At 38.3% G+C, this 24,744-nt stretch overlaps 1 protein-coding gene across 14 annotated transcripts in view; it reads right to left on the minus strand.

The window, feature by feature from the left end:
* AKAP9 (A-kinase anchoring protein 9) overlaps window positions 1-24,744 on the minus strand; it is a 199,005-nt gene that overhangs the window by 143,446 nt on the left and 30,815 nt on the right. For 12 of the 14 annotated variants that reach the window (XM_064575277.1, XM_064575283.1, XM_064575281.1 and 9 more), the window contains exon 2: window positions 13,614-13,678. In XM_064575277.1, coding sequence (XP_064431347.1) covers window positions 13,614-13,678 — 65 coding nt within the window. Of the gene's footprint in view, window positions 1-13,613; window positions 13,902-14,305; window positions 14,325-24,744 lie in introns of those variants that run through there. The other 2 variants (XM_054505299.2, XM_064575282.1) reach the window with 2 other exon arrangements.

Here is a 24,744-nt window from a genome sequence, read left to right on the forward strand (position 1 = left end):
CAGTTATTAACAAGGAACAGTGAGAATAATGGCACTCTGCCCCAATCTTATCTAGTCTCTCCATATTATGAAGCTTAATCTCCTTAAAAATAAATAAAAGCAGTGTACATCTCTTATAAAGAAGAATCCTTAAACCAAGATATAGCTGTAACAAATACTATCTCTCTCAGCAACATAAATATATGCCAGTTTATCACTTGAGGTTTCATTCACAAGCCACAGGTTATAAACTATTATTCCTTCTGATACATGTATCTTCCTTTTGCAGGAATTCTCAATTTAATAATGGAAGAACTGCTACAGCTGGTCAGTTCAAAGGCCCATCCTGTCAGGTATCCAGTGTCCATCAACAGCTCTAAAGGACATCTGTCAGAGATCATTTATGTGATGTAATGAGGTATATAATAAACACACAAATACCAGTTTGTTTTTCGCTTCATTTCCTCTTCCTATCTCATTCCCTCACACAGTCACTACTCCCCAAGAACTGATAGACCTTGCGATCACAATCTCTGCACAAATCTAAGCCCTTGGCACGTGCTGTGCATCAGAAGATGGACAAAAGCTAACACAGCAGCAATGTTTGTAACAACAAAAAAACTGGAAACAACCCAAATGCTCACTGGTACTGGGGCAAATTCCAATAATGGAATACTATGCAGGAGTGAACACTCTTTACATAACATTGAACATAAAGCAAATCACTAAAGACCGCTTGCAACATGATACCATTAAGTTCAAAAACAGGAAAACCAACAAACTGCTTATGTATATATATGTGATACAGAAAAGCAAAGCAATGATAAATAAAATTCAGAACTGTAGCTACCTGAGGTGTCAAGTGGCTGGGATTAGATTTTCAAATGTATTTGAATTGCTTATTTCTTAAGCTGGGTAGTAAGTATAAAGGTAGTTGTTTTTTTTGTTTTTTTTTTTATCATTTACCCTACCTATACATTTTTTAAGTAGGTTCCACACTGGGTGTGGGGCTTGAACTCATGACCCTGAGATCAAGACTTGAGCTGAGACCAAGAATTAACTGAGCCACCCAGGCATCCCTTACCTATACATTTTATATTTATCCTCTTGTAAGTGAAACATAATTAATTTAGGTATTTCTAAAGTATGCAGAACTTTCTTCTGAGGAAATTAGCCAGTGCTCCTACCATCCATAACACCCGGGTCTCTCCTGCTGCTCTAGTTTGAGAAAAGAGGTGAGTCAATTGGGCGCCTGGGTGGCTCAGTTGGTTGGGCGACTGCCTTCGGCTCGGGTCATGATCCTGGAGTCCCGGGATCGAGTCCTGCATCGGGCTCCCTGCTCGGCGGGGAGTCTGCTTCTCCCTCTGACCCTCCCCCCTCTCATGTCCTCTCTCCTCTCATCCTCTCTCTCAAATAAATAAATAAAATCTTAAAAAAAAAAAAAAGTGAGTCAATTCAATTCTTCTAGAATTAGGGAACAAGGAGGCAAGAAAGATGTCCAGAAAGATAACAGAGGGGAGATGCATCTTACATGCACGATACAATAATCATATAAATCTATAAATATCCCTAAAATCAACCATAAAGTACAATTTACATGATAAACCTACTAGTCATGTTGCAGACTCAAATACTTTTCTCTGCTGTTTTCCTGCTGACATATATCATCCCTACTTCTTCAGCTGCACACAAAGGAAAGTAGCTGGCATATGACAGTTCATGATATACAATCACTCAGTGTTGCAGAATCACACATAGTGATGATGTTACTGGATCAGTAACTCTACTACATATTGAGGATCTTTCAAAAAATAATGAGTCTTGGGGTGCCTGGGTAGCTCAGTTGGTTAAGTGTCCAACTCTTGGTTTTGACTCAGGCTGTGATCTCATGGTTCGTGAGTCTGAGCCCCACGTCGGGCTCTGTGCTCAGCATGCAGTCTGCTTGAACATTCTCTCCCTATGCCCCTACCCCCCACCAAATGAATAAATCTTTAAAAAAAATAGGGGCGCCTGGGTGGCTCAGTTGGTTAAGCGACTGCCTTCGGCTCAGGTCATGATCCTGGAGTCCCTGGATCGAGTCCCGCATCGGGCTCCCTGCTCGACAGGGAGTCTGCTTCTCCCTCTGACCCTCCCCACTCTCATGTGCTCTCTCTCATTCTCTCTCTCTCAAATAAATAAATAAAATCTTTAAAAAAAAAAAAAAATAAAAAAAAAAAAAAAAAAAAAAAAAATAGTGAGTCCAGGGGCGCCTGGGTGGCTCAGTCGGTTGGGCGTCTGACTCTTGATTTCAGCTCAGGTCGTGATTTCAGGGTTGTCGGCTCCCTCTCCCCCACCCCCACCCCTGCACTCACTCACTCTCTCTAAAAAACAAAACAAAAAGTAAGTCCTGGCTCCACCTCAGATATTCTGATTTCGGGATGAAGTGTGACCTAGGATTCAAAATTGTTTGAAGCTTCCCAAGTGCTTCTGTTGTGCTGCAGTTTGGGAACCGCTAGCCTAGATGCTTATTCTATGAATAGACAGGCTTCCACTACTTAAATAAATTTTCTCTCCTCCTTCTTTTCTTAAAGTGTATATAGTGAGAAACAACTTCATTAAATAGAACAGATGTGGGGACTCATAATTTCTGGTCATGTGTAAACTGATGTACACGCAAAGGAAGCTGATCTACAACAAGAGGAGTATCAGATATTGTGAAAGATAACAGATGATGTAGAGAACAGCACTGATTCCAAATGCCTTTTCAGTTTCCCATGAGGCCCAACTATATTTCATTTACCTTCCTTTGAAATCTATCTTTATAATAACCCTCTATCTTCTTTCCTTCACTTAAATAATACTAGGCTTTTGAAAATAAAAAAGCCCAGGCTGCCTGGGTTCAGGTCACCATCCCAGGGTCGTGGGATCAAGCCCCATGTTGCCCATCCCCCCCCCCCACACACACACTCAGGAGGGAGTCTGCTAGAGATTCTCTCTCCTTTCTGTCTCCCTCTGCCTCTCCCCCTGCTCACATACTCTCTCAAATAAATAAATCTTAAAAAAATAAAAGAAAAAAGCCTTACTTGAATTTGGCTATTTGATTTACATTTAGCTGTATTAATCAAATCAATATTTTATAATCTTTTAAAAAATGGTTTAACTGCTTCATCTATATAGCAATAACAGAACTGCCACCGGGTGGCAGCATACCTACTTGACCATGGGATATATTCTTTGGAAAGGAATAACCTCTTCAAAGGTTAAACATATCAAATATATATTCTTTTAACAGTTTTCTGCTACTTTTAGGATAAAATCCATACTATTTTAAAGAGTACATATGGCTTCTCATTATCTGATCCCAGACTATTTCTCCAATCTAGTTTTCTGCTATGTAGCTTGATCCCCTATGCTCCAGCATGAAAAGGATAATGATGATGGTTAATACTTCTTGAACACTTTTCATAGTCTGACAATATTCTAAGTGCTTTATAAGTATTAGCTGAATTCTCATAATAACCCCAAGGCAGGTACTATTATTATTCTCATCTTCCAGATGGGGAGCAGGGGCACAGAGAGGTTAAGTAACTTGCCTCAAGTCACAAAGCTAAAAATGGCAGAGCCATGATTTGATTCCAGATGGTCTCGTCTAGTCTAAGCTCATTACCACTACAATTATACTGCTTTTCACAACAACAACTTTGAAAAATTAGGTAGCATACACCACCTTTTCCTGATTCCCATTCATTCCCTAAACTGGAATCTACATTTCCCTTTCTGACCAATGGCTGCTAAAGCTAATGGTCACTTTTCAAGTCTCCATCACACTTGATTTCTCATTTTTGACTAGTGGTACTCCTCCTTACTTGAAACTCTGTCTTCCCTCAGTTTCACAGACATCATTGTCTTCTAGCTTTGTGAACAGTTTATGTTTCAGTGTTCTTTGCAGATACTTCTTCACCTGCCTTTTAAACATGGGTGCTTCTACAAAAGCAAACAAACAAACACAGGTGCTTCTACAGGATTCAACTCTCAAGTCTGCATTAGTCTTCTTCCTGACTAAACTTCTCACTTCCAGAGTGTTGCTAGTATCTTTAAACCAAATATTTATCTCTAGCATGGGCTTCTGTCTTCAGCTCCAGACACATTCAATTTTACACTGGACCATTCCTCTAGGATGTCCTATAAGGACCTCCAACTCAACATATCCAAAACAAAACTCATTTTCATCTTACTCAAATATTTGTTTCCCTCCAAATATGCCCACATTTCCTATCTCAGATATCCATTTCATTCAAACTCTTCTCTTCCCCCAAATACGTTCATCTTCCTTATCTCAGAGACTAGCACCTACCTCCTTACAGTTGCTCAAGTCAGAAAACTAGAGTCAACTCTTGCCTTAGCCTGTTTGGGCTGCTATAATAAAATATTATAGACTTAGTAGTATATAAAGAAATTTATTTCTCACAGTTCTGGAAGCTAAAGTCTAAGATTAGGGGCCAGAAGATTTAGGATCCGGCGAGAGCCCACTTTCTAGTTCATAGGTGGTCATCTCTTTGCTGTAACCTCACATGATGGAAGAGGCAAGAAATAGTTTTTGGAAGGGAACTAATCACATTCATGAGGGCTCCGCCCTCACGATCTAATTACCTCCCAAAGGCCCCACCTCCTAATACTATGACGTTGGAGGTTAGGATCTCAACATACAAATTTTGGGGAAACACAAACATTCAGACCATAGCATCTTCCTTACCCTTTACAACCAATTACCAAGGCCTCTCAAACCTACCTCCTAAACACTGATCAAAGATCTAAGAGCCTATGTAGGATTGAAGTTAAGAACACAATCTCTTTGGTCAGACAACTAGGTTTAAATCATTGCCCTGCCACTATGACATGCAAATCACTTAACCTCTCCAGTTTTCCCACCTATAAAACAGGGATAGCAACAGTATCCACAGCTCTTAGAACAGTTATAAGGATTAAATGAGGTAATAAATAAAACCCTTAGCATAATGCCTAGCATTAGAAAGTGCTCCAGAACTGGTAGCTACTATTACTATCGAATTCATATTCTTTCTTCCACCGTCAAACTTCCCACTGCCCATGTGAGCGATAAGGTAGGAACAGAAGTGTGGATAAATCAAGAAATATTTAGAAGGTAAAATTAGCAGAATGTGGTAACTGGCTGGATCTGAAAGGTTAAGGAGAGTGTCAGGGAAACCAAATAGAAGGTGAGGTAAAGTGGGCCTGGTTTCACTGGGTAGTGAATGGTGTTAGAATGAGAAGAAAAAGGCTAAGTATGAGACAGATTTTGAATTTTAAAAAACAAACAAACGAATGGGATTGGGTTACAAGCTTGCAGGACCTAGGAAAATAGTCGCACAATACTTCAAAGGATTTTAGTTTTCAACTGAGATGCCTTCTGAATAGGTATAAACTACGACGCCTCTGAAATATGATTGCACATGAGATAGAAAAGAACTCTAGAACATTAAAAAAGTTTAAATCCAAATCCTAAAGGAAAAAAGACTACATATAGACTCTTCTGTCTTAAGATTAAAACCCTGAGGCCTACTGGGGCACCTGGGTGGCTCAACTGGTTAAGTGTCTGCCTGTCTGCCTTTGGCCCAGATCATGATCCCAGAGTCCTCTGACTGGATGGAGCCCTGCAGGGGGCTCCCTGCTCAGCTGGGAGCCTGCTTCTCCCTCTCCCTCTACCCCTCCCCTGCCACTCATGTTCTCTCCAGCTTGCTCTGCTCTTTCTCGCTAATAAATACATACATAAATAAATAAAAACATGAGGCCTATTAAAATTACCTACATTGGATTTTACCCTTTGAATTTTAAAATATATACTCTTCTCAACTAATATATATATATCTCCATCCCAAATTATCTTTTCTTCTCAAACTCTATTATAAAAATTGCTATTGGTTGAAGTGGAAAAGTGAGAGTTCCCTTATTACAGGGAAGTCACTGAGTAAAAATGATCAGACATGTATTTTCATTACAAAAGGAATTTATGCAAACCAAAATTTAAATACTAACTTGATAAATGTAAAAGATTTTACATAAAAATATTTCCAATATTTTTAAGTTGTCTATGAATAGAAAATAGTTTCTATAACTTTTAGCCAAAACCCATTATTTCATATATAAACTTCCAGCAGATACTTGCTAATGCAGTTTTTAAACAGTTTCTATTACTTTTCCCTTTAGAGTATGTACCTATTTGACTTAAGAAATCAACATATACATAACAGTCAACAGACCATAAATGGTGTGGTAATTAACTGGGATCATTGCCCTAAGTACATCGCAATTCCCTGTATCACCCTCATATACTTTCATACGTTAAATTTGATTTTTGATAGAGAACAAGTATTTTTAGTTATAATTGGTCCCTAACCCTATCTATCTTCCCTGGGGAAACAATAAGACAACATCAACTTGAGTAAAAGTGAAACTCCTGAGGAATAAATACAGCTTAATCACAGAGCCCATAATAAATGATTCTTAGTGAATAAGGAATTTTGTAGTGTGTTCAGTATCAAGAGAAGAAAAAAAAGGGGAGAGCAAGAAAGTGATTTTACATCCTGTTTTTCAGAGAACTGTAAACCAGAGAACCTATTCAATCAATACAATTTACAAATTCGAATCTTTATAGATTAGGATTTTGAATAGTAAAGTTTAGTGTAGTTTTTACAAGTCAAAATAATATCTTTGGGGGCTTTAAGAAATGATCCCTTAAAAGTCAAAACAAAAATATGTTATACTAGTGAAATACTGTGTTCACTATGAAAATGACAGGCCTTTTTGTTACTGAACAAGACTAGGTTATTTTGTTACCACAGTGAAAATGGTTTGGTAATGTCCAAGCCAAAAATCCAACAGGTGTCCCTTTGACCAACTGCATGCTCTTGTAAAACAGCTGGTCATGGAATGAAATGACTCAATGGCCCACAGAGAACTCAAACTTCTGTATCATGCTCTAATCAATTCACCTAGAACCTATTATTCAAAGCAAGAGTTTAAATTTTGGAAGAGCCTAGAAGTCTTTAAAAAAAAAAAAGCAAATGGAAGATAATCCTACTGAGATGTATGGTTCTCTCTGTCTACCCCTCTCTCCTATCTGCCTGAGCACATGTATTCTCACTCTCTCCTTGCATATAGAAAAAATACATACAATAGCTAATATTATATAGCAATTGGCAACAACCCAATTAAAAAATGAGCAAAGGACTTAAATAGACATTTCTCTGAAAATAGACAAATGGCCAGAAAGTATATGAAAAGATGCTCAACATCCTCAGTCATTAGGGAATCACAAATCAAAACACAAGGAGATACCACTTTCCACCCACTAGAACAGCTATAATAAAAAAACAGAAAACAACAAGTGTTGGTGAGTATATGGAGAAACTGGAACTGAAACCTTCATACACTGCTGGTGGACATGTAAAATGTTACAGATGCTGTGGAAATCCAGTTTGGCAGTTCCTCAAAAAACACATGATCCAGCAATTCCAAGAGAAATGAAAACAGGTACTCAGATACTTACATGTGAACGTTCACAGTAGCGCTATTCATAATAGCCAAATAGCGGAAACAACTCAAATGCCCATCAAGTGCAGTAAATGTTACATACGATGGAATATTATTCAGCCATAAAAGGGAATGAAGTATGGATGCATGGATGAAAAGAGCCAGACAGTAAGGATCAAATATTATAGGATTCCATTTGTAATAAATATCTGGAATAGGTACACTCATAGAAACAGAAAGCAGACGTGGTAGCTGGGGACTGGGGGAAGGAGGGAATGAAGACTATCTGCTTAATATATAGGTTTTATTCTGGGATGATAAAAATGTTTTGGAACTAAATGGAATCAGTGGTTGCGAAATGTGTATTTACTAAATGTTACTGAATTGTTCATTTTTAGATGATTAATTTTTGTTAGGTGAATTTCATCTCAATTTTAAAAATCATAGCTTCTTTGTATCTCGCACCAGAACTTAAGTTCTCAATCACTATCTCATTTGTTCTCCAAAACACCTCTTGAGATTCATGTCCTGCAACAGGATTATGCCCATAGACAATAAAGCACAGAATTTGTGATAATTTATATAAATGCTTGCTAAGTAAAAGTCCATAGTTGCAGCTGTAGGCGTTCAAAAATGTCAGCTGAATAAGCAAATAAATGTTTCCAAAGTCCTAGTGTCTTTTCTAGTATGCCAAATAGCTGTATTACAAATTCTCACACATATATACCCCAGATGCAAAACAACCTCTATAAATAAACTTTTTAAAATTTTGAAGTTTTGGGGCGCCTCGGTGGCTCAGTCGTTAAGCGTCTGCCTTCGGCTCAGGTCATAGTCCCAGGGTCCTGGGATCGAGCCCCGCATCAGGGTTCCTGCTCAGCGGGAAGCCTGCTTCTCCCTCTCCCACTCCCCCTGCTTGTGTTCCCTCTCTCCCACTCCCCCTGCTTGTGTTCCCTCTCTCGCTGTGTCTCTGTCAAATAAATAAATAAAATTAAAAATTTTTTGAAGTTTTTCCAAATTAAAGTTTTAAAGAGATGCTAACCAATGAAATACGATGACTAATTTCAACTTTAGTGGAATCATAAAAAAATTTAAATAATGTTCCTTATCATTTAATGTTTAACAATTTACCATGAGAAAATTTTCTAGTTCCATATTAGAAATTTACTTACATTTCAATAATTAGTAGCCTATAATAGGTATTTTACAGTCATAGTTTATCTCTTCCTACAAACCTTATATATAAAGGTAAGAGGTATTTTTGTTTAAAAATAATTCCTGCCCAATCTTGTCATATTCTAGCCACTTGGATATATCCTATCTTTTTCACTTCCTCTCTTCCATGTGCTCATTCAACTTTCACTTTCACTGATGGGACACCACAGACCTCTTTGGTAAGTCTCTCTTCATTAGATCTTACCACTCTTTCACCCACTTCCTGCCACTTCTTGGATTTGCTTTAGAAACCTTTCTTCACTATTCACTTTAAAAAGACTATTCTGCCCATACTTTTCTCCATATTATCCCTCTTAAGGCTCATAATCTAAAAAACATGTCTTGTTTTGTTTTTCAACAAAGCCTGAAGGTCATGAATTAATTTTTAAGTCACAATGCACAACGGTTAGAATAAATGATGATGGAAAAAAATGACGATAAAGGTATCAAACTGCTGTATCCACTCTGAAGCTAAGTAAGCTATGACACATAAGGAATAAAAAACTACAAGGTTTTTGGGGTGCCGGGCTGGCTCAGTGGCAGAGCATGCAACTCTTGATCCTGAGGTTGTGAGTTCAAGCCCCACGTAGACCTTACTCAAAACAAAACAAAAACACACACACACACACAAACAACTAGAAAGTTTTAAAGAAACAAGAATGAAGAGCAACTTTCTTAGTGGTGGTGTAGTGTATCTGAAATACGCAAAGAACAATTACGCACCATAAGTAACTTTGTCTATCAGAGTATAAACAGTAATTGAAAAGTCCAGCTATCAATAACCTAATACACAGCTTGCATAGAGTCCTGTCCTTTTTTGCATACAACTGGCACTGCTTTTCAAACTGAAAATGCTCATTAAACAAATAAAAATCATATAATTACTAATTAACTGAATGCAATAGGCAAAATTTTTAATGATTATTCAACAAATAATGCCAAATATATACAATGCTGAATAGCTGGTACAAAACTTTGGTTTTACTGAATTCTGCTACATGAATAGAATGTTAAGTATACCCAATGTGAATTTATAGTAGTAACATTAATTAATACTAAATACCCAACTGTCCTCTAATTTTGTTCACTAATATTACAATACTTCCTTTATATAACAGTGTAAATAATTTCACTTGGAGAAAAATGAAGTCATTTAAAAGTAGTTTAACACAAAGACAGCCTATGTAGTGCCATCCCCATCAGCACCTTGTAAATGGGATTAGCCCAGCTCTGAAAATATTTACTTAATAATGCAGTAATGTCTCACATCTCCATGGGTCAGGCTTCTTGCTATATTAACACTGAGGAAGTAGCTGAGGACTCAACAGCAACCAAAAAACCAACAAGTAGAAAAACTGAACTATCATAAAGCCCACTCACTGGCCTCCACTGGCTCTGATTTTTATAAACCATTCTATCAAACTCACTGAGTTTTGTAGTCACAGCAAATCTCAAACAGCAAATTAGGGAAAGAGGCAGATGAGATGGAGCAAGGCAAGACAAGTATGACCATGGCATTGAGAACAGACAAAAAGGAAAAAAGAATTACAAAACAGAAAAGAAGTCTATGCAAGTCTAATAATACAGGCTCTCCCAACTATGTAATATAAGCAACACTGGAATTAAGAATTAGTTGCAGAACTATACCAAAGTGAGGGCCTTTAGGAAACCTACCTTTTCTGTGCCTCATTTTTTTATTCTCTATAATAACCATACAGTAGGATGAGTTCTTCATCCTGCTGTATTTGATAAGCTTTTACTGTATTTAAAAATGATTTTTAAGCATTTTTTTACTGATCCTAAAAGAAATATTATAGAGAATTTGGAGAATACTAAAGTGTAAAGAAAATTAAAATTGCCAATAACCCAGCACCCAGAGATAGCCATCATTTACATCTTAGTGCATTTTTTCCAGGTGTCTTCATATATATGTACATATACTTTATATGATAACATTTTTATTAACCTGACATTATTTGTGGACATTTTCCCAACTCAAAAAGTCTTTATAGCACTATCTTAATGGCTACATATACCAGAATTTATTCTATCATTGCAGATTTTGGTTGCTATTTTATAAAGCATACTGTACTGCAAACAAGCCATAAAAAATAATCATTTATAAAATCTAGATACAGAAAGGAAATTTTTCAACGATCAGCTTACCAAACACCACGAAAAAAATTAAAAAGTTATGGTTCATAAAATCAGATTATCAAATACAATATTTAAGTTCAATGAACAAATAAGACATTCAGAAAGCCAAGTTTCTAAATAAGTTTTACAAATTATCAGTTTAGGGGCGCCTGGGTGGCTCAGTCGTTAAGCATTTGCCTTTGGCTCAGTTCATGATCCCAGAGTCCTGGGATCGAGCCCCACATCGGGCTCCCTGCTCTGCGGGAAGCCTGCTTCTCCCTCTCCCACTCCCCCTGCTTGCGTTCCGGCTCTTGCTGTCTCTCTCTGTGAAATAAATAAATTAATAAATCTAAAAAAAAAAAAGAAATGATCAGTTTAAGTGATTTCTGATGCCAGCAATAACAGACTTTCAATTAAGAGAATTCTGGATTACTGCTATTAAATTACAATATTCTAGTAAAGTAGTACCTACAAACGACTATAGTCATTCTGCTCATTCATTCATTAAGCAAGTATTTTATATGGTAGGCACCATGATTGGCTGCCTTAACATCAAGAGCCTTCTTTGTAGTCTCAAAAACAAGGTAGCAGTATTTAATGCACTTTTACAAATGAAAAAAATTCACCCCAAATCCTACTGTACCTCCTCTCTCATTGTACTTACTACCCAGTGTCTAGTCTCTCCCACTAAACTGTGAGCAACTTGAGAAAAGAGACTGACACCACCTCTGAATTTCCAACTTTTGGTATAAAACAGTTCAACAAAGGTTTGCTGAATGACTTTACAAATTTTTTAAGTCTTAATCTAAAAGCACACAAGTTTAAACAAATGGAATAATGTATACACTAATTTTAATGATGCAATTTTCATTCTATTTCTCATATTCATATTGGTCTTCATAATCTTAGTGACTGCATAATATTCCATTGCACTTACATGATACGGTTTAGAAAATAATTATTCTAATATTCTCTGAGTGTTGTTTCCAGTGTTTTTAGATTGTACAGCTAATGTTCCAGCAAACATATCTTGCCTTATAAATCTGACAGATTTATTTCTGACTAGAAAAATTGGGCTCAACTCTAGAAGACGATAATCTTCTACAATAAAAGTGAATATCAAAAGAAAAAAATTTTCACCCCAAAGGCAGAGTTTTGAAGGACAGACAAAAACACACATACACACAAAGAAAATAGAATTTTTTTTTGGCCAAATCAATTTAAATAAATCCTCTGATATGATATGTATCATCCAAAGTAAAGAATATTTTGTAGGACTGCTTCATGCATTATCTTTAGGAAACATACTTCTGGGGACAGGCAATACAAACTCTGAATTAAGAAACAAAATGTCTAACTAGAAGATCAATGGTTTCCAAAGGAGGCACACACTTTACCTCCACCTTCTTGGATTCAGAGCTTGCTCAGACCCTCAGGTTACAGAAATATAATCAACTTTGGGCTTCTGAAGAGGTCTTGCTTCCCCTTTTCCACCATTTACAGATTTTAAAGTAATAATCTACCAGGTAATATAAAAGCACTCAAGCTTTGATCTTAGATAGAAGGGACTTATGGGAAAGCCAACTGTACTTCAGAAATATGAAGCTAGTTTATATGCATACTCATCTAAGAAACTTGTGTTGAGCATCTACTGTGGCATCTCTACAGTATGGCCCTTCAATGATTACTGAAATCATGGAGCCCGCCTCCTTTGTTTTATTTGGAGGGAGCAAAGGAGAGGAAGAAAGAAAAACAGTTAACTATATTATAATTTAATCGTGGTCCAAGTATGATTGCTAACAATTATCTCTAATAAGGCAGAATATAATCTATAAAAGGTAACGTCGTCATAACGGAGGAAGGGGGCCTTTGAGACCAGCTAGAAGATATGCTCGAATATGTAATTTTTAAAAGAAGTACGCTATTTAATTTATACCTTGTCTATATCAAATTTTTCACGAAGCCCAGTGAGTAATACCTGCTTATAGTCTTGTACTGTTTGCTTTACAGTTTTTCTTTCACGCAGGCATAAAATAGGGACTCTCTGAGACATATATAACAATTCAATTATTTGAAGCAGGAATTCCATAGATGGCTTAGAATACGGTACCTTTCGTCCCCCGCCGTTCCATTCACAGACTGCACTAACATTCCACACAATACAAAAGCGCATGCCATGACAAAGACCTCCAAACACAAACATATAAAGCTATGCTTCTAAAACGCCCCTAAGGCGAACTTCACAGCTGGCACTTGTGGCACACTCAAGCCACCGCTAAGGCAGCTGTCACAGGCCAATCACATACACAACAGTGCCAGCGTGCCACCAGAGAAAGCTAAGCTGATGATCGGCGTACAAATCCCCCACCAAATAAAGAAAAGCCCTAAATCCCCACCCTGAAAAGCACAATGCCTGCACTACCCAGGAAACTCCCTAAAACAGCGAAAGGCTGGAGATTTAGAACCAATAAATACCAGCTTATAGCTATACGGTAAAGGAAGGGTTTTATTTGAGCATTCACAAGAAAGAAGCCACACCACCCAATCATCACGGAAGTATCATCTGCTAGGTAGTAACACCACCAGGCTTTTTCAATTGGAAAAAGGAGAGTAGAGGGCAAGGGGAAAATTCAGGTCCTGCAGCCCCTCCCTCCCGGGCAGGGAACCGAGCTCCTGCGATCTCCGTTTGCCAGGCCCTCTCCCACCCCTTTCCAGCCACCACCTCCCACCGCGGGCCCAACAGCCTCCGGCTCTCTTACCTTCGCTTTGCCGGCCTCCAGTTTCTTCTGTCTCTCCTCGTCCTCCATGGCCTCTGAAGGGAAAGCTGGGGGAAGACAGGGAGAGGGTCGGGGGTAAAAAGGAAAGGTCGATTCCGATAGAGGTGGGACCGCAAGATCCGCCGCCTAAGGAGCAGGGCCGGGCCTGGCGCTCCCCCCCGCCCGGCGTGGAACCAGTCTCCGCGCTCACTGGCTGACCGTCCTCAGCCGCACGGGCAACGCCGTCACCGCCGCCGCCATCTTCGTCTCCACGTAAACACACGGCAAGGCGGGAGCGGGGGGGGGGGCACGTCGGTCCGCGCAGACGCCGCGAGCCCCGCCGCCCCGGGCAGGTGCGCTCGCGGCCCCGCCCCGCGCGCCGCCCCGCCCCCGCTGGGCCCGCGCGCCTCTGCCCGGGCTACCCCGGCCTGGACCCTGCCTCGGACCCGGGCTCCCGCAGGCGAGAAGCCCACGAGGGTGAGCGCCCTTCCTCGGGGACGAACGCTCCCCAGGTGGTGGCGTGGCTGAGGAGCTCGGAAAGAGGGGGTGTGCCAGGGGTGCCGGCAGGATTCCGCCCACCGTGCAAGGGACTCAGTGGTCGCTTTTAAAACATTGAGATTTTTCAAGTTACAAAAATAATATATTCCTAACGGCGAAGTTGGTGACTGATGAAAAGCCCAAAGGAAAAGACCCACCGGACGTTAGTTTTTCAACCCAGATCGACTCCTCCAGTCGAAGAACTGGGAGATGAGCCAGCAGCTCTCAGTACTTCTTTCGCTCAAAGTCGCTCCCTTTTCCCCACATCGGCCCGGCCAATCTCCGATTCATCCTTCAAGGCCCACCTCACAAGCCGCCCCAAACAGCTTTTCTGATCTCTTTGTTGCCTCCACCGCAGTTAGGAGTATCCGTTCATAACTTAATCCCCTTCCACTCCTCCTTGGATCTCCCTCTTAGCAATGATGTCCTGAAAGGAGGGTAGGCTTTGGAACCTGGGTTGGGGACAAAAGCCAGTATACACTTTCTAGCTTGAATGACCTTGAACAAGTTACCTGTCCTCCCTCAGCTTACCTGGAAGTTTTGAAAGGGCTGTTAATATATGTGAGTCAATATATGTGACTGCCTCTGACGTACTAAAATGTCCTTAATTAATGGTGTTTTTTTTCTCTTCTCGTATTTCCTTTATGTACTCTGTATATTTTAGTAATTTATGCACCACTTCTTAGTTCACCTTATACTCTAGAGTCCTTGATGGCGGTGACTGTCTTGCTTATTTTGGCATTACTAAAAATGACTACCATAGTGCTTTGCACCCAATAAACGTGTTAGATTGAATTAAGCCATTTTAATAATTTTTGTCTCTTCCTTCAATACTACCTTTTTTCTCCCCACTCTCTTACTCTCAAATCCATTTCTGAGGTGAGCTACACATGTTAATGTCTCAGGTTGATTACTCAGGCCGATCATGTTTCTCTGTTTTGAGGTAGGTTGGACTCTAGCAGATGTGAACTAAAATAAGCTATGAGTTCAATCATAGAATTGGTCACGCTAGTGAAAATAAGGTTGAAAAATGAAAAGACTAAAGATCTAAAGTCTACCACTACCTGAAGACTAGGTTTAAATAGCTCTGATTTATAAATTCTTAGATTTTAAAAAGACTTATTTTTTTTTTATTTTTTAAAGATTTTATTTATTTATTTTACAGAGAGAGACACAGCGAGAGAGGGAACACAAGCAGGGGGAGTGGGAGAGGGAGAAGCAGGCTTCCCGCGGAGCAGGAAGCCCGATGCGGGGCTTGATCCCAGGACCTTGGGATCATGACCTGAGCTGAAGGCAGTCGCTTAACGACTGAGCCACCCAGGCGCCCCTAAAAAGACTTTTTATTCTCAAATTCCACAATGCATACATATTTGTGCCAGTTGTAACACCCAAGTATATACTGACCTGTTACCTTAACCTGAATTCGGCAATAGATGAGATTAGACATTTTATCATAGGAATAAAAGAATTGAGCCAGTAAAAGGAGAAGTGATTTATTTAGTCACCCACTAAGCTAAGAGTCAAAGTAGGACTACAACCAGGTGTTCTAATATTGCAGTGATTTAAATACTGCATGGATTAAGGGATTGTGTTTCTAGATTCTGGTTGCCAAAAGGAGGAAGCCCTAAGTTATCTAACAAGGTATTTGTTTGTTAATAGATACTGCTTTCTCAATGACTAAGGAAGTCAGCTGTTTGTTCCATTATGTACTAAAAATGTTCAAAAACCTTCTAAAGCAACAAGATTATTTCAACCTTTCCCTTCACTAAGACAGACCAATCATAGACACCTGTTTTATATATAATAGATGCTCAATAAATGTTGAAAGTTAATTGTGTGTTGACTTCTGTTAGAAAGGCATGTGGCACTTGTGCTCTGATGCCTCCTTATGGCACAAATTCATGTCATGTCATTCATTTATTCCCTGACAAGATACTTGAGCAAAGACTTGAAAGATATGAGAGAATGAGCCATGGGGATAAGCGAGGGTATAGCAAGTCTAAGGGCCCTGAAGCTAGAATATGACTGTCATGTTAAAGAAAAAGCAGGACGTAAAGGTGGCTACAGTACACTGAGGACGGAGAATAGTAGGAGATGAAGTCAGAGAAGTAATAGGAGGCCAGATCCTATAGAGTTTTGAAGGTCATTAGAAGGACTTTGGCTTTCACTCTTAGTTAGACAGGGAGCCATTGGAGAATGTTAAGCAGATAAGTAACATGATCTGGTTTATGTTGTGAAAGGATATCTGCTGCTATGATGACACCTGTGGGGGATCACTCTGGATGCTATTGCAATAACCCAGACAGAGATAATGGGAGTTTGGACCATGGTAGTGGTAGTGAATCAGAGTCTTGCACATGCAACTAATAATACCACAGTAGTTGTATGTTATATGTGAAGTTTGAGACAGAGAGGAGTCAAGGTTGAGTCTAATGTTTTTGGCCTGAGCAATTGGTGGAGTTGCCAGTAACTGAGATGGGGAAGAGCAAATTCGGAGGAGACCAAGAGTTCAATTTTGGACATAAGTTAGAGACACATTTTAGGTATCCAAGAATTGATGTCACATAGACCCTCTGAGTCTGGAGTTCAGGAGACAGGTCCAAGCAAGAAATATAAATTTGAGAATAGCATATAGATGGTATTTTAAGTTAAGGGCTTGGATAAGATCATCTAGGACCATGTTTGTCAAATACAGCAGCCATTTAGCCACATGTGGTTATTGAGCATGTGAAATACATCCGGTCTGAGTTGAGGTATGCTATAAGTGTAACAGTGCATTTCAAAGACTTAGAATTAAAACAAAAGAACTTAAAATATCTCATTAATATTAATGATGAGTGTCCACTGTAAAAAACGACCTTGCATAGTTACCACTGCATCTCCTTTAGACAAAGTCACTCTTTCTGAATTAAAAACAGTCCTGAAGAGCTTCATAAGTCAAAGCCAAGTACAGAAATAGGAGGTTAAGGGCACCTGGGTGGCTCAGTCGGTTAAGCGACTGCCTTCGGCTCAGGCCATGATCCTGGAGTCCCGGGATTGAGTCGCGCATCGGGCTCCCTGCTCGGCGGGGAGCCTGCTTCTCCCTCTGACCCTCTCCTCTCTCATGCTGTTTCTCTCTCGCTCGCTCTCCAATAAATAAATAAATAAAATCTTTAAAAAAAAGAAAGAAAGAAAGAAATAGGAGGTTAAGACTGATCCATCAATCATGGATGGAATGACTGTACTGAAGAGAAATATGTTGATATTTCTACAAAAATTAAGATTCAGAAGCCACGCAGGGCTATGTGAGAGATTTTCTGAAAGTGCTGATTTTCTGTCAGTGAAAATTCTTAAACTCAGAGCAACAATGTTTCCTGACAGAAAAATAAAATAATAATTTAATACCTCATATTAATATATTTTTATATTGATTATATGTTGAAATGCTAATATTCGAGGTATACTGGGTTAAATAATATATATAAGAATTTCACCAGTTTCTTTTTACTTTTTTTGTTAATGTACCTACTAGAAAATTTCAAATTACATATGTGGTTTGCATTTGTGGCTCACATTATTTTCCTATTGAACCTTGCTGCTCTGGGGAGCAAGATTGGATAAAGAAGTGATACAATGACTCCGTCTCAGAGCACTCCAACTCTAAAAGGGAGCGAAGGGGAGAGGAACCAGCAAATGAGAGTACAGAGGCTAGTGCAAGGAAGGAAAATTTTCCCCTACTCTTCAAACGTTCTTCTGGATGGCCTAAGAATTAAATTGACATAAACAGATTAACAGGAGAGAACTGCATTTAATTTTGCATCTATGGGAGCCCCACATACATGAGAGGTTCAAAGACAGAAAGGTAAAATGAGGTACATATGCCATCCTGAGCTAAGGAATTGGATGGGGTCTAGGGCATCAAAGGGGAGGAGGGCAATTTACAAGGCAGTACAAAAGTTGTTAAGTAATCAGATGTTTGCCCTGCCATACAGATAAGTCATTCAGGTGAAATTTATATCTTGTAATAACTCAAATTCTGGGAAAGACCCCCCAATTTAGACTTTTCCAGGTAGTTAAGGGAGGGGCAAAATCTCTCTTAAGCCAGCAGGGTTTTGATTGCCTTCACGGTGATGAACTGTGGTAACTGCTGCTAATAGATTAATTAAAATAAGGCCTGAGAAATGGCCCCTGAATTTAGAAAGGTGAAGGTCACTGGAAGTTTCCATGGAAGTTGTAAATCAATCGTTAACTCTTTCCTACTGAGTGCAAACTCTGCTTCAGTATGCTTCTCAACAAAGAGCCCCTGGAAGTCACTTCCAATGGACCAGAATTGAAAAGGGAAATCTTATCTACTTGTCATTCCTGATTGGAGTTACATTCTAGTGATTCTCTTGTATAACATCTGTACAACTCATAATGAAGCCACACTTCTTTTAGTGTTGACTTAATAGTTAAGAATACTGCACTACACCTGTATGACACTACATCCCAAGATAAAGATTTCTAAAGGTACTTTTTCTACTTTCCATTTAAATACATATCTTCCTCCACCTATGATGGGTTACATTCTGATAAGCCCATCATAAATTGAAAATGCATTTGATACACCTAACCTACCAAACATAATAGCTTAGCCTAGCCTACCTTAAACTTGCTTAGAACACTTCTACTAGCCTACAGCTGGGTGAAATCATCTAACTCAAAGCCCATTTTATAATAAAATGTTGACTATCTCATGTAGTTTATTGAATACAACACTGAAGTGAAAATTTATTGAATAATGTATTGAAATACTGTACTGAAAGAATGGTTGTAAGGGTACAAAATAGCTCTAAGTGTATCAGTTTTTTACCCTCAGAACAGAGTGGCTGACTGGGAGTTGGGGCTTGCTGCTGGGGCCTAGCATTGCGAGCAAGTCCACTGCAGATCACTAATGCAGGAAAAGATCCAAATTCAAAATTCAAAGTACAGTTTCTACTGAATGCATATCACTTCCACGTCACTGTAAAGTCAAAAAATTTTAAGTTGAATCATCTTAAATTGGGGATTGTCTGGAGTGCTAGTTCATATTGGCAAGATAGCAAGCTAGTATATGAGGAGTACCTATTGGGATCAGCAAACAAGAGACTGCTCTAATTACAGCTAAATCATATTTTGAGAGGCTTTCTCCATCCCGCCCCACAGTACAGCCATGCCTTGTTTTATTGCTTTTCACAGATATTACGTGTTTTGCAAATTAATTGAAGGTTTGTGGTAGCCCTATGCTAAGGAAGTCTATCAGCGCCATTTTTCCAACAGCATTTGCTCACTTGTGTCTTTGTGTCACATTTTGGTAATTCTTGCAATATTTCAAACTTTTTCATTAATATTATATTTGTTATGGTGATCTATGATCAGTGATTATGACTTGCCAAAAGCTCAGATGATGGGTAGCATTTTTTAGCAAAAAAGTATTTCCTAATTATGGTATTTTTAGACATAATTCTACTGCACACTTAGCAGAATACAGTACAGTGTAAACACAACTTTTATATACACTGAGAAACTAAAATATATATTTGACTCACTTTATTCTGATATTCGCTTTATTGTGGTGGTCTGGAACTGAACCGGCAATATCTCCAAGGTTGTATTTTGTGATTGCCATTTCCATGTTAATTGATCCTTCACAAATTGGTCAGATAAGACCTAGCAGTCATTTCATTTTAGTAGCCAATATATGTCACTAGACCTCAACCTCACAAAAGCTACAGCAGCAACTGAAGCAATTCTTTAGATTATGTGTTAAAAAAAAAAAAAGATGGTTCTTCTCTGTGAAATTGTTTGGGAGTAAATATAACTCCTAAATTCAGGAGGAGGGACATTATGGTTTATCTTTAACCTTTTCTCTTATGGATTAAATAATTTTTCTTTAGCTCTTTCTTATATGGTCTATTTAAAATATATTTGATCACTTTAGTTGCCATTCACTGGATCTTTGCCAAATTCTAATAACTCACTTAAGTTAATCAAGTGATTTTCATTAAATATTTAAACTATGTGTTTCACCATAGCAGGTTATCTTGTGTTTTCCTATGTGCTTAACTCCTATTTCTGTCACACATATTTTAATGACAATACTACATGATTGATTTATTAACCTCATTTTCATTTAAATGCAGACATATTTTTCCCTTATAATTCTGGTTTTGTTTTAACATGTGGCTTTCTGGAGTTTTTGCCTGAGTCAAGTATCAATATGCAATTCAATTATGTCCTTGTCCACAAATCTTTAAAATGTACATAGACTTTTAGAATTTTAATCCATTCTTTAAGGCACCTCACCTACTGCTGTATTTTGTTATGAAACCATTTAAAAATGAGTCAGATTTAAAATGAGTCAGATTCCCTCAAATATCTCATCAATGACTCTTTCCAAACAGGTATCTATCTTTCTCATTTTTCAAAAGTATTCATTGTGAAACTAAATACCAAGGATTTTACTGATTGCTTCTTTCAATTCTTCCAAGGCTAGAATAATACACTGAGAATGCAGATACAAGATCATATGATAATAAACTGTTATCTTATTCTAACCTGGACCAAAATTATTCAGACAAAACTTTCATCTATAATTTTTTTGCTAAACCAGATAGTAATTATCGACCTTATTGTTTCACCATTTTGTCCATCTTCATGTCTTTGTTTCTTCCCTTATTAGAAGACATTACCAGCTACCATTTCCACTGAATATTTCTCACCCTCACTTGCCATTCAAATTGCCTAAAACAATGCTCAAAATCCTCCCTCCAATAGCAACATTTCCAAACTTCTCTATATCAGTTACTGACCTTCTTCCAGTCTCCTCAACCTAAAATTTTGGAGACATCTTGTATTCTTCTCTACCTCATCTATCATATCTATTAGGAACAGGTCCCATTGTGCAGTCTTTTAATTCCTTCTAAGCTTTTCCTTTTCCACTGTCAACATGATAGACTAGACCCTCATTATCCATATTTTGAAAACTTCAGAAGACTCTAAGCTGGTACTTTGGCTTCATTTCTCCCTATTACATACTGTTCCCCATAACTGTCAGATTAGCGTTCTAAGATGCAACTTTCACAAAGTCATTCCATTATAAAATGACTCCTTACTGCCTAAATCCATTATTCAAAGCCTTCCATAACTTGCCCCAGTTCTACTATGACTCCTAACTCCAATTCCTCTCCCTCACCAACTCCCCATTCTAGTCAGAAAGGTGCTCAAGGGGCTCCTTATCACATTTCCTGCAATGCCAGAAATCCATACACAATGTTATAGGCTTCATAAGACAAATATTTATAGGAATACAATTTTGCTTATTTTGCAAATAAGGTGACTAGGCCCTTGTAATTAAATTAAATTAAAGAAAAAGACATTAAATGCTAAAACCAAAAATGGCTATTTTTACTTATTAATAGAGATGAAGGGTATATAATAAAGAAAATAGGAGGAAGCATAGTGATGTATCTTCCACATTTTATAAAATAAGAAACAAAGGCCTGAGAGGCTAAATAATTTGCCCAACTTTTCATGGTTGGGTAGGAAAAGTCCTACCATGTCCTGGCCCCGGTTCCCTGATCTAAGTGTTACTCCATTTTGCTAACCTGCTTCTCCAAACAAAATCAGTACCTGCTTACAGAATGTACTAAATAAAACTTAGGACATTTTTAGTTAATGTTTTAGGTTTCAAAAGATTATTCATGGCTTATGAAACTAGTACTTGTTTATTTATTTTTATTTTTTAATTTTTTTAAAGATTTTATTTATTTATTTGATATAGAGACAGCGAGAGAGGGAACACAAGCAGGAGGAGCAGAGGAGGGAGAAGCAGGCTTCCCGCGGAACAGGGAGCCCAATGCGGGGCTCGATCCCAGGACCCTGGGATCATGACCTGAGCCAAAGGCAGACGCTTAATGACTGAGCCACCCAGGCGCCCCAAAACTAGTACTTGTTTAAAGCGGCCTAATGAACTAATGATGTGTTAGAAAAATCTAAGGTGTAACTATTATCAAGATGGAATTATAAGCCAGTAATCCAAAAGATTGCAATAGATTACTGATTACTGAATAGATAATTGATTACTGAATAGAATACATACCTCTGAATAGAATACATAATTTCAGATCTTCAAGGATTTTCATATTGCCAAGCAGACAAAGAATATAAACTATATATGAGTTTCCAAAAGAGTTGTATCAAGGGCCCATGTGGTTTTTAGAGTCAGGATACATTTAAACATGAAAGAAAATTTTAAATAATTAATCTTTCAGTTTCTCTTCTGTTTCAGCCAAGAGTCTGTGAAATGCTGCATACCCACTATGCTTATGATGTCCTTCTTTAGGCAAACTGCTCTGAGTTGCTATGGCTTGTGTCGGATTTGAGTGAAACCAGACTGTTTATCCTATGTTACTAATGTTTGAACCTCTGGGAAGACTGGGCACAAAGGAGGCTGAGCTCCTGTGAGTTAGTGTGGCATAAAATTCTAACCAATTTTAGCACTCCATTTTGAATGGTGGTATATGGACCCAATCACATTCTCTCCCTCTGTAAAGTAAAATGCCTTGTGAACTAAGAGAATTTAGGCATGATTCCAGTTTTCCATGAGACCTGTCATGTCATACTTCCCAGTCTTGGAAGTTCCCGGAGTAACTCTATGACTCAGAAATAATGTCCTGGACTACCTTATATCCCAGGATATCCATGTACAAAAACTCCCATTGCCAAAGATGATCTGAGTATAACTTCTCTTCTCATTTTTAAAGAACCTAATCAACCTATTCAACTATATGCCATTAAAAAATGGGCAAAATAATTTAAAATACTTGAACCCTTTCTATATCTCCAGAATTAATATGTATTTTCAGATTAATTTTTTCTTTTTAAAAAAAGATTTATTTATTTGGGGGGGAGGGGCAGAGGGAGAGGAAGAGAGAGAATCTTAAGCATGCTCCACGTCCAGCATGGAGCCCGATGCAGGACTCAATCTCATGACCCTGAGATTATGACCTGAGCCAAAATCAAGAGTTAGACCCCTAACTGACTGAGCCACCCAGGCACCCCTTCACATTAATTTCTATCCCCTCATCATTCATCCAAGAAACCAGGAACAGAACTCACCATTGTGAAGGTATGTAAGGTAATTCTGGATGTGTTCATATAGCCCTGTGTATATGTCTGTGTGTGTGTGTCTCTGTATATGTGTGTTGCAGTCTATAACACTTTACTAGAGAGTCTCTTGGAATAAGTTACCAGCCAACAATCACCAAAAACTTCTTTTTCTTTTTTTTTTAAGAATTTATTTTTAAGTAATCTCTATACCCAACATGGGCTCAAACTCAGAACCCCGAGATCACGAGTCACAAGCTCCACCAACTGAGCCAGCAGGGTGCCTCACAAACTTCTTTTTCTAATCTAATGACTAGAATACCACTTGGAACTCTCTAGCAATGATTTACTAAAAACTACCTAAAGGTTTAAAAATAATTAATGTATTAGAAAGAGTTGAATCTGACATCAATATTGATAAACTGAGGTATGACAATACCACTTTTTGAAAGAAAATATCCTGTTTCTAATTTAAAATACAAAGCCTCAAAGTCTACAGATAAAATTGACTTAGAGTTATAAACTTTGCTGATTTTCCTTTATAAGAGTAATTTTAACTTTTTTTTAAAAAAGATTTTATTTATTTATTTGACAGAGAGAGAGAGAGGTAGCGAGAGCAGGAACACAAGCTGGGGGAGTGGGAGAGGGAGAAGCAGGCTTCTCCCAGAGCAGGGAGCCCGATGTGGGGCTGGATCCCAGGACCCTGGAATCATGAACTGAGCCGAAGGCAGATGCTTAATGACTGAGCCACCCAGGCACCCCAAGAGTAATTTTAACTTTTATCTTTAAACATTTCTGTAGTAGTTTCAAATTTTTTTTATATTTTGTTAATGTCCAGATTACATTTGCTGATTTTTTGCTGATTTTTTTAAGTGTGTCACTTAAAGCCATTGTTTCCTTGTTGATTTTCTGCTTAGATGATCTGTCCATTGATGTAAGTGGGGTGTTAAACTACCATTATTGTATTATTATCAGTGAATTCCTTTATGTTTCTTACTGTTTTATATATTTGGGTACTCCCATGCTGGGGCATAAATATTTATCACTGTTAGATATTCTTGTTGCACAGTCCCCTTTATTATGATATAGTGCCTTTCGTCATCTCTTCTCACAGTCTTTGGTTTAAAATTGTTTGTCTGATATAAATATTGTTATTCCAGCTTTCTTTTGATGTCCACATTTGCTGATTTCTTGATTTTATACCCTCTACTACAGTGGTTCTCAAACTTTAATGTGCATATGAATTATATTGTTACTGTGCATATGAATTATATCGAATGTTTATTAGAAATGTAAATTTCTAGGTCAGAAGATCTGAGCCAGACCTAAGAGACCCAGTAATCTGCATATTTAACAGGCAGCCCACTGTGACAGTGACGCAGGTAGTCTGAGGACAAGACTAATGCTGTATACTGAATGTTTACCCCCCCACCCCAAATCCGTATGTAGAAATTTTACCCTTGTTGTTATGGTATTAGAAGGTAGAGCCTTT

This window comes from Mirounga angustirostris, unplaced genomic scaffold, assembly GCF_029215605.1.
Source record: "Mirounga angustirostris isolate CCGP_5_RB_7025 unplaced genomic scaffold, mMirAng1.0.hap1 SCAF_12, whole genome shotgun sequence".
Classification (NCBI taxonomy): Eukaryota; Metazoa; Chordata; class Mammalia; order Carnivora; family Phocidae; genus Mirounga; species Mirounga angustirostris.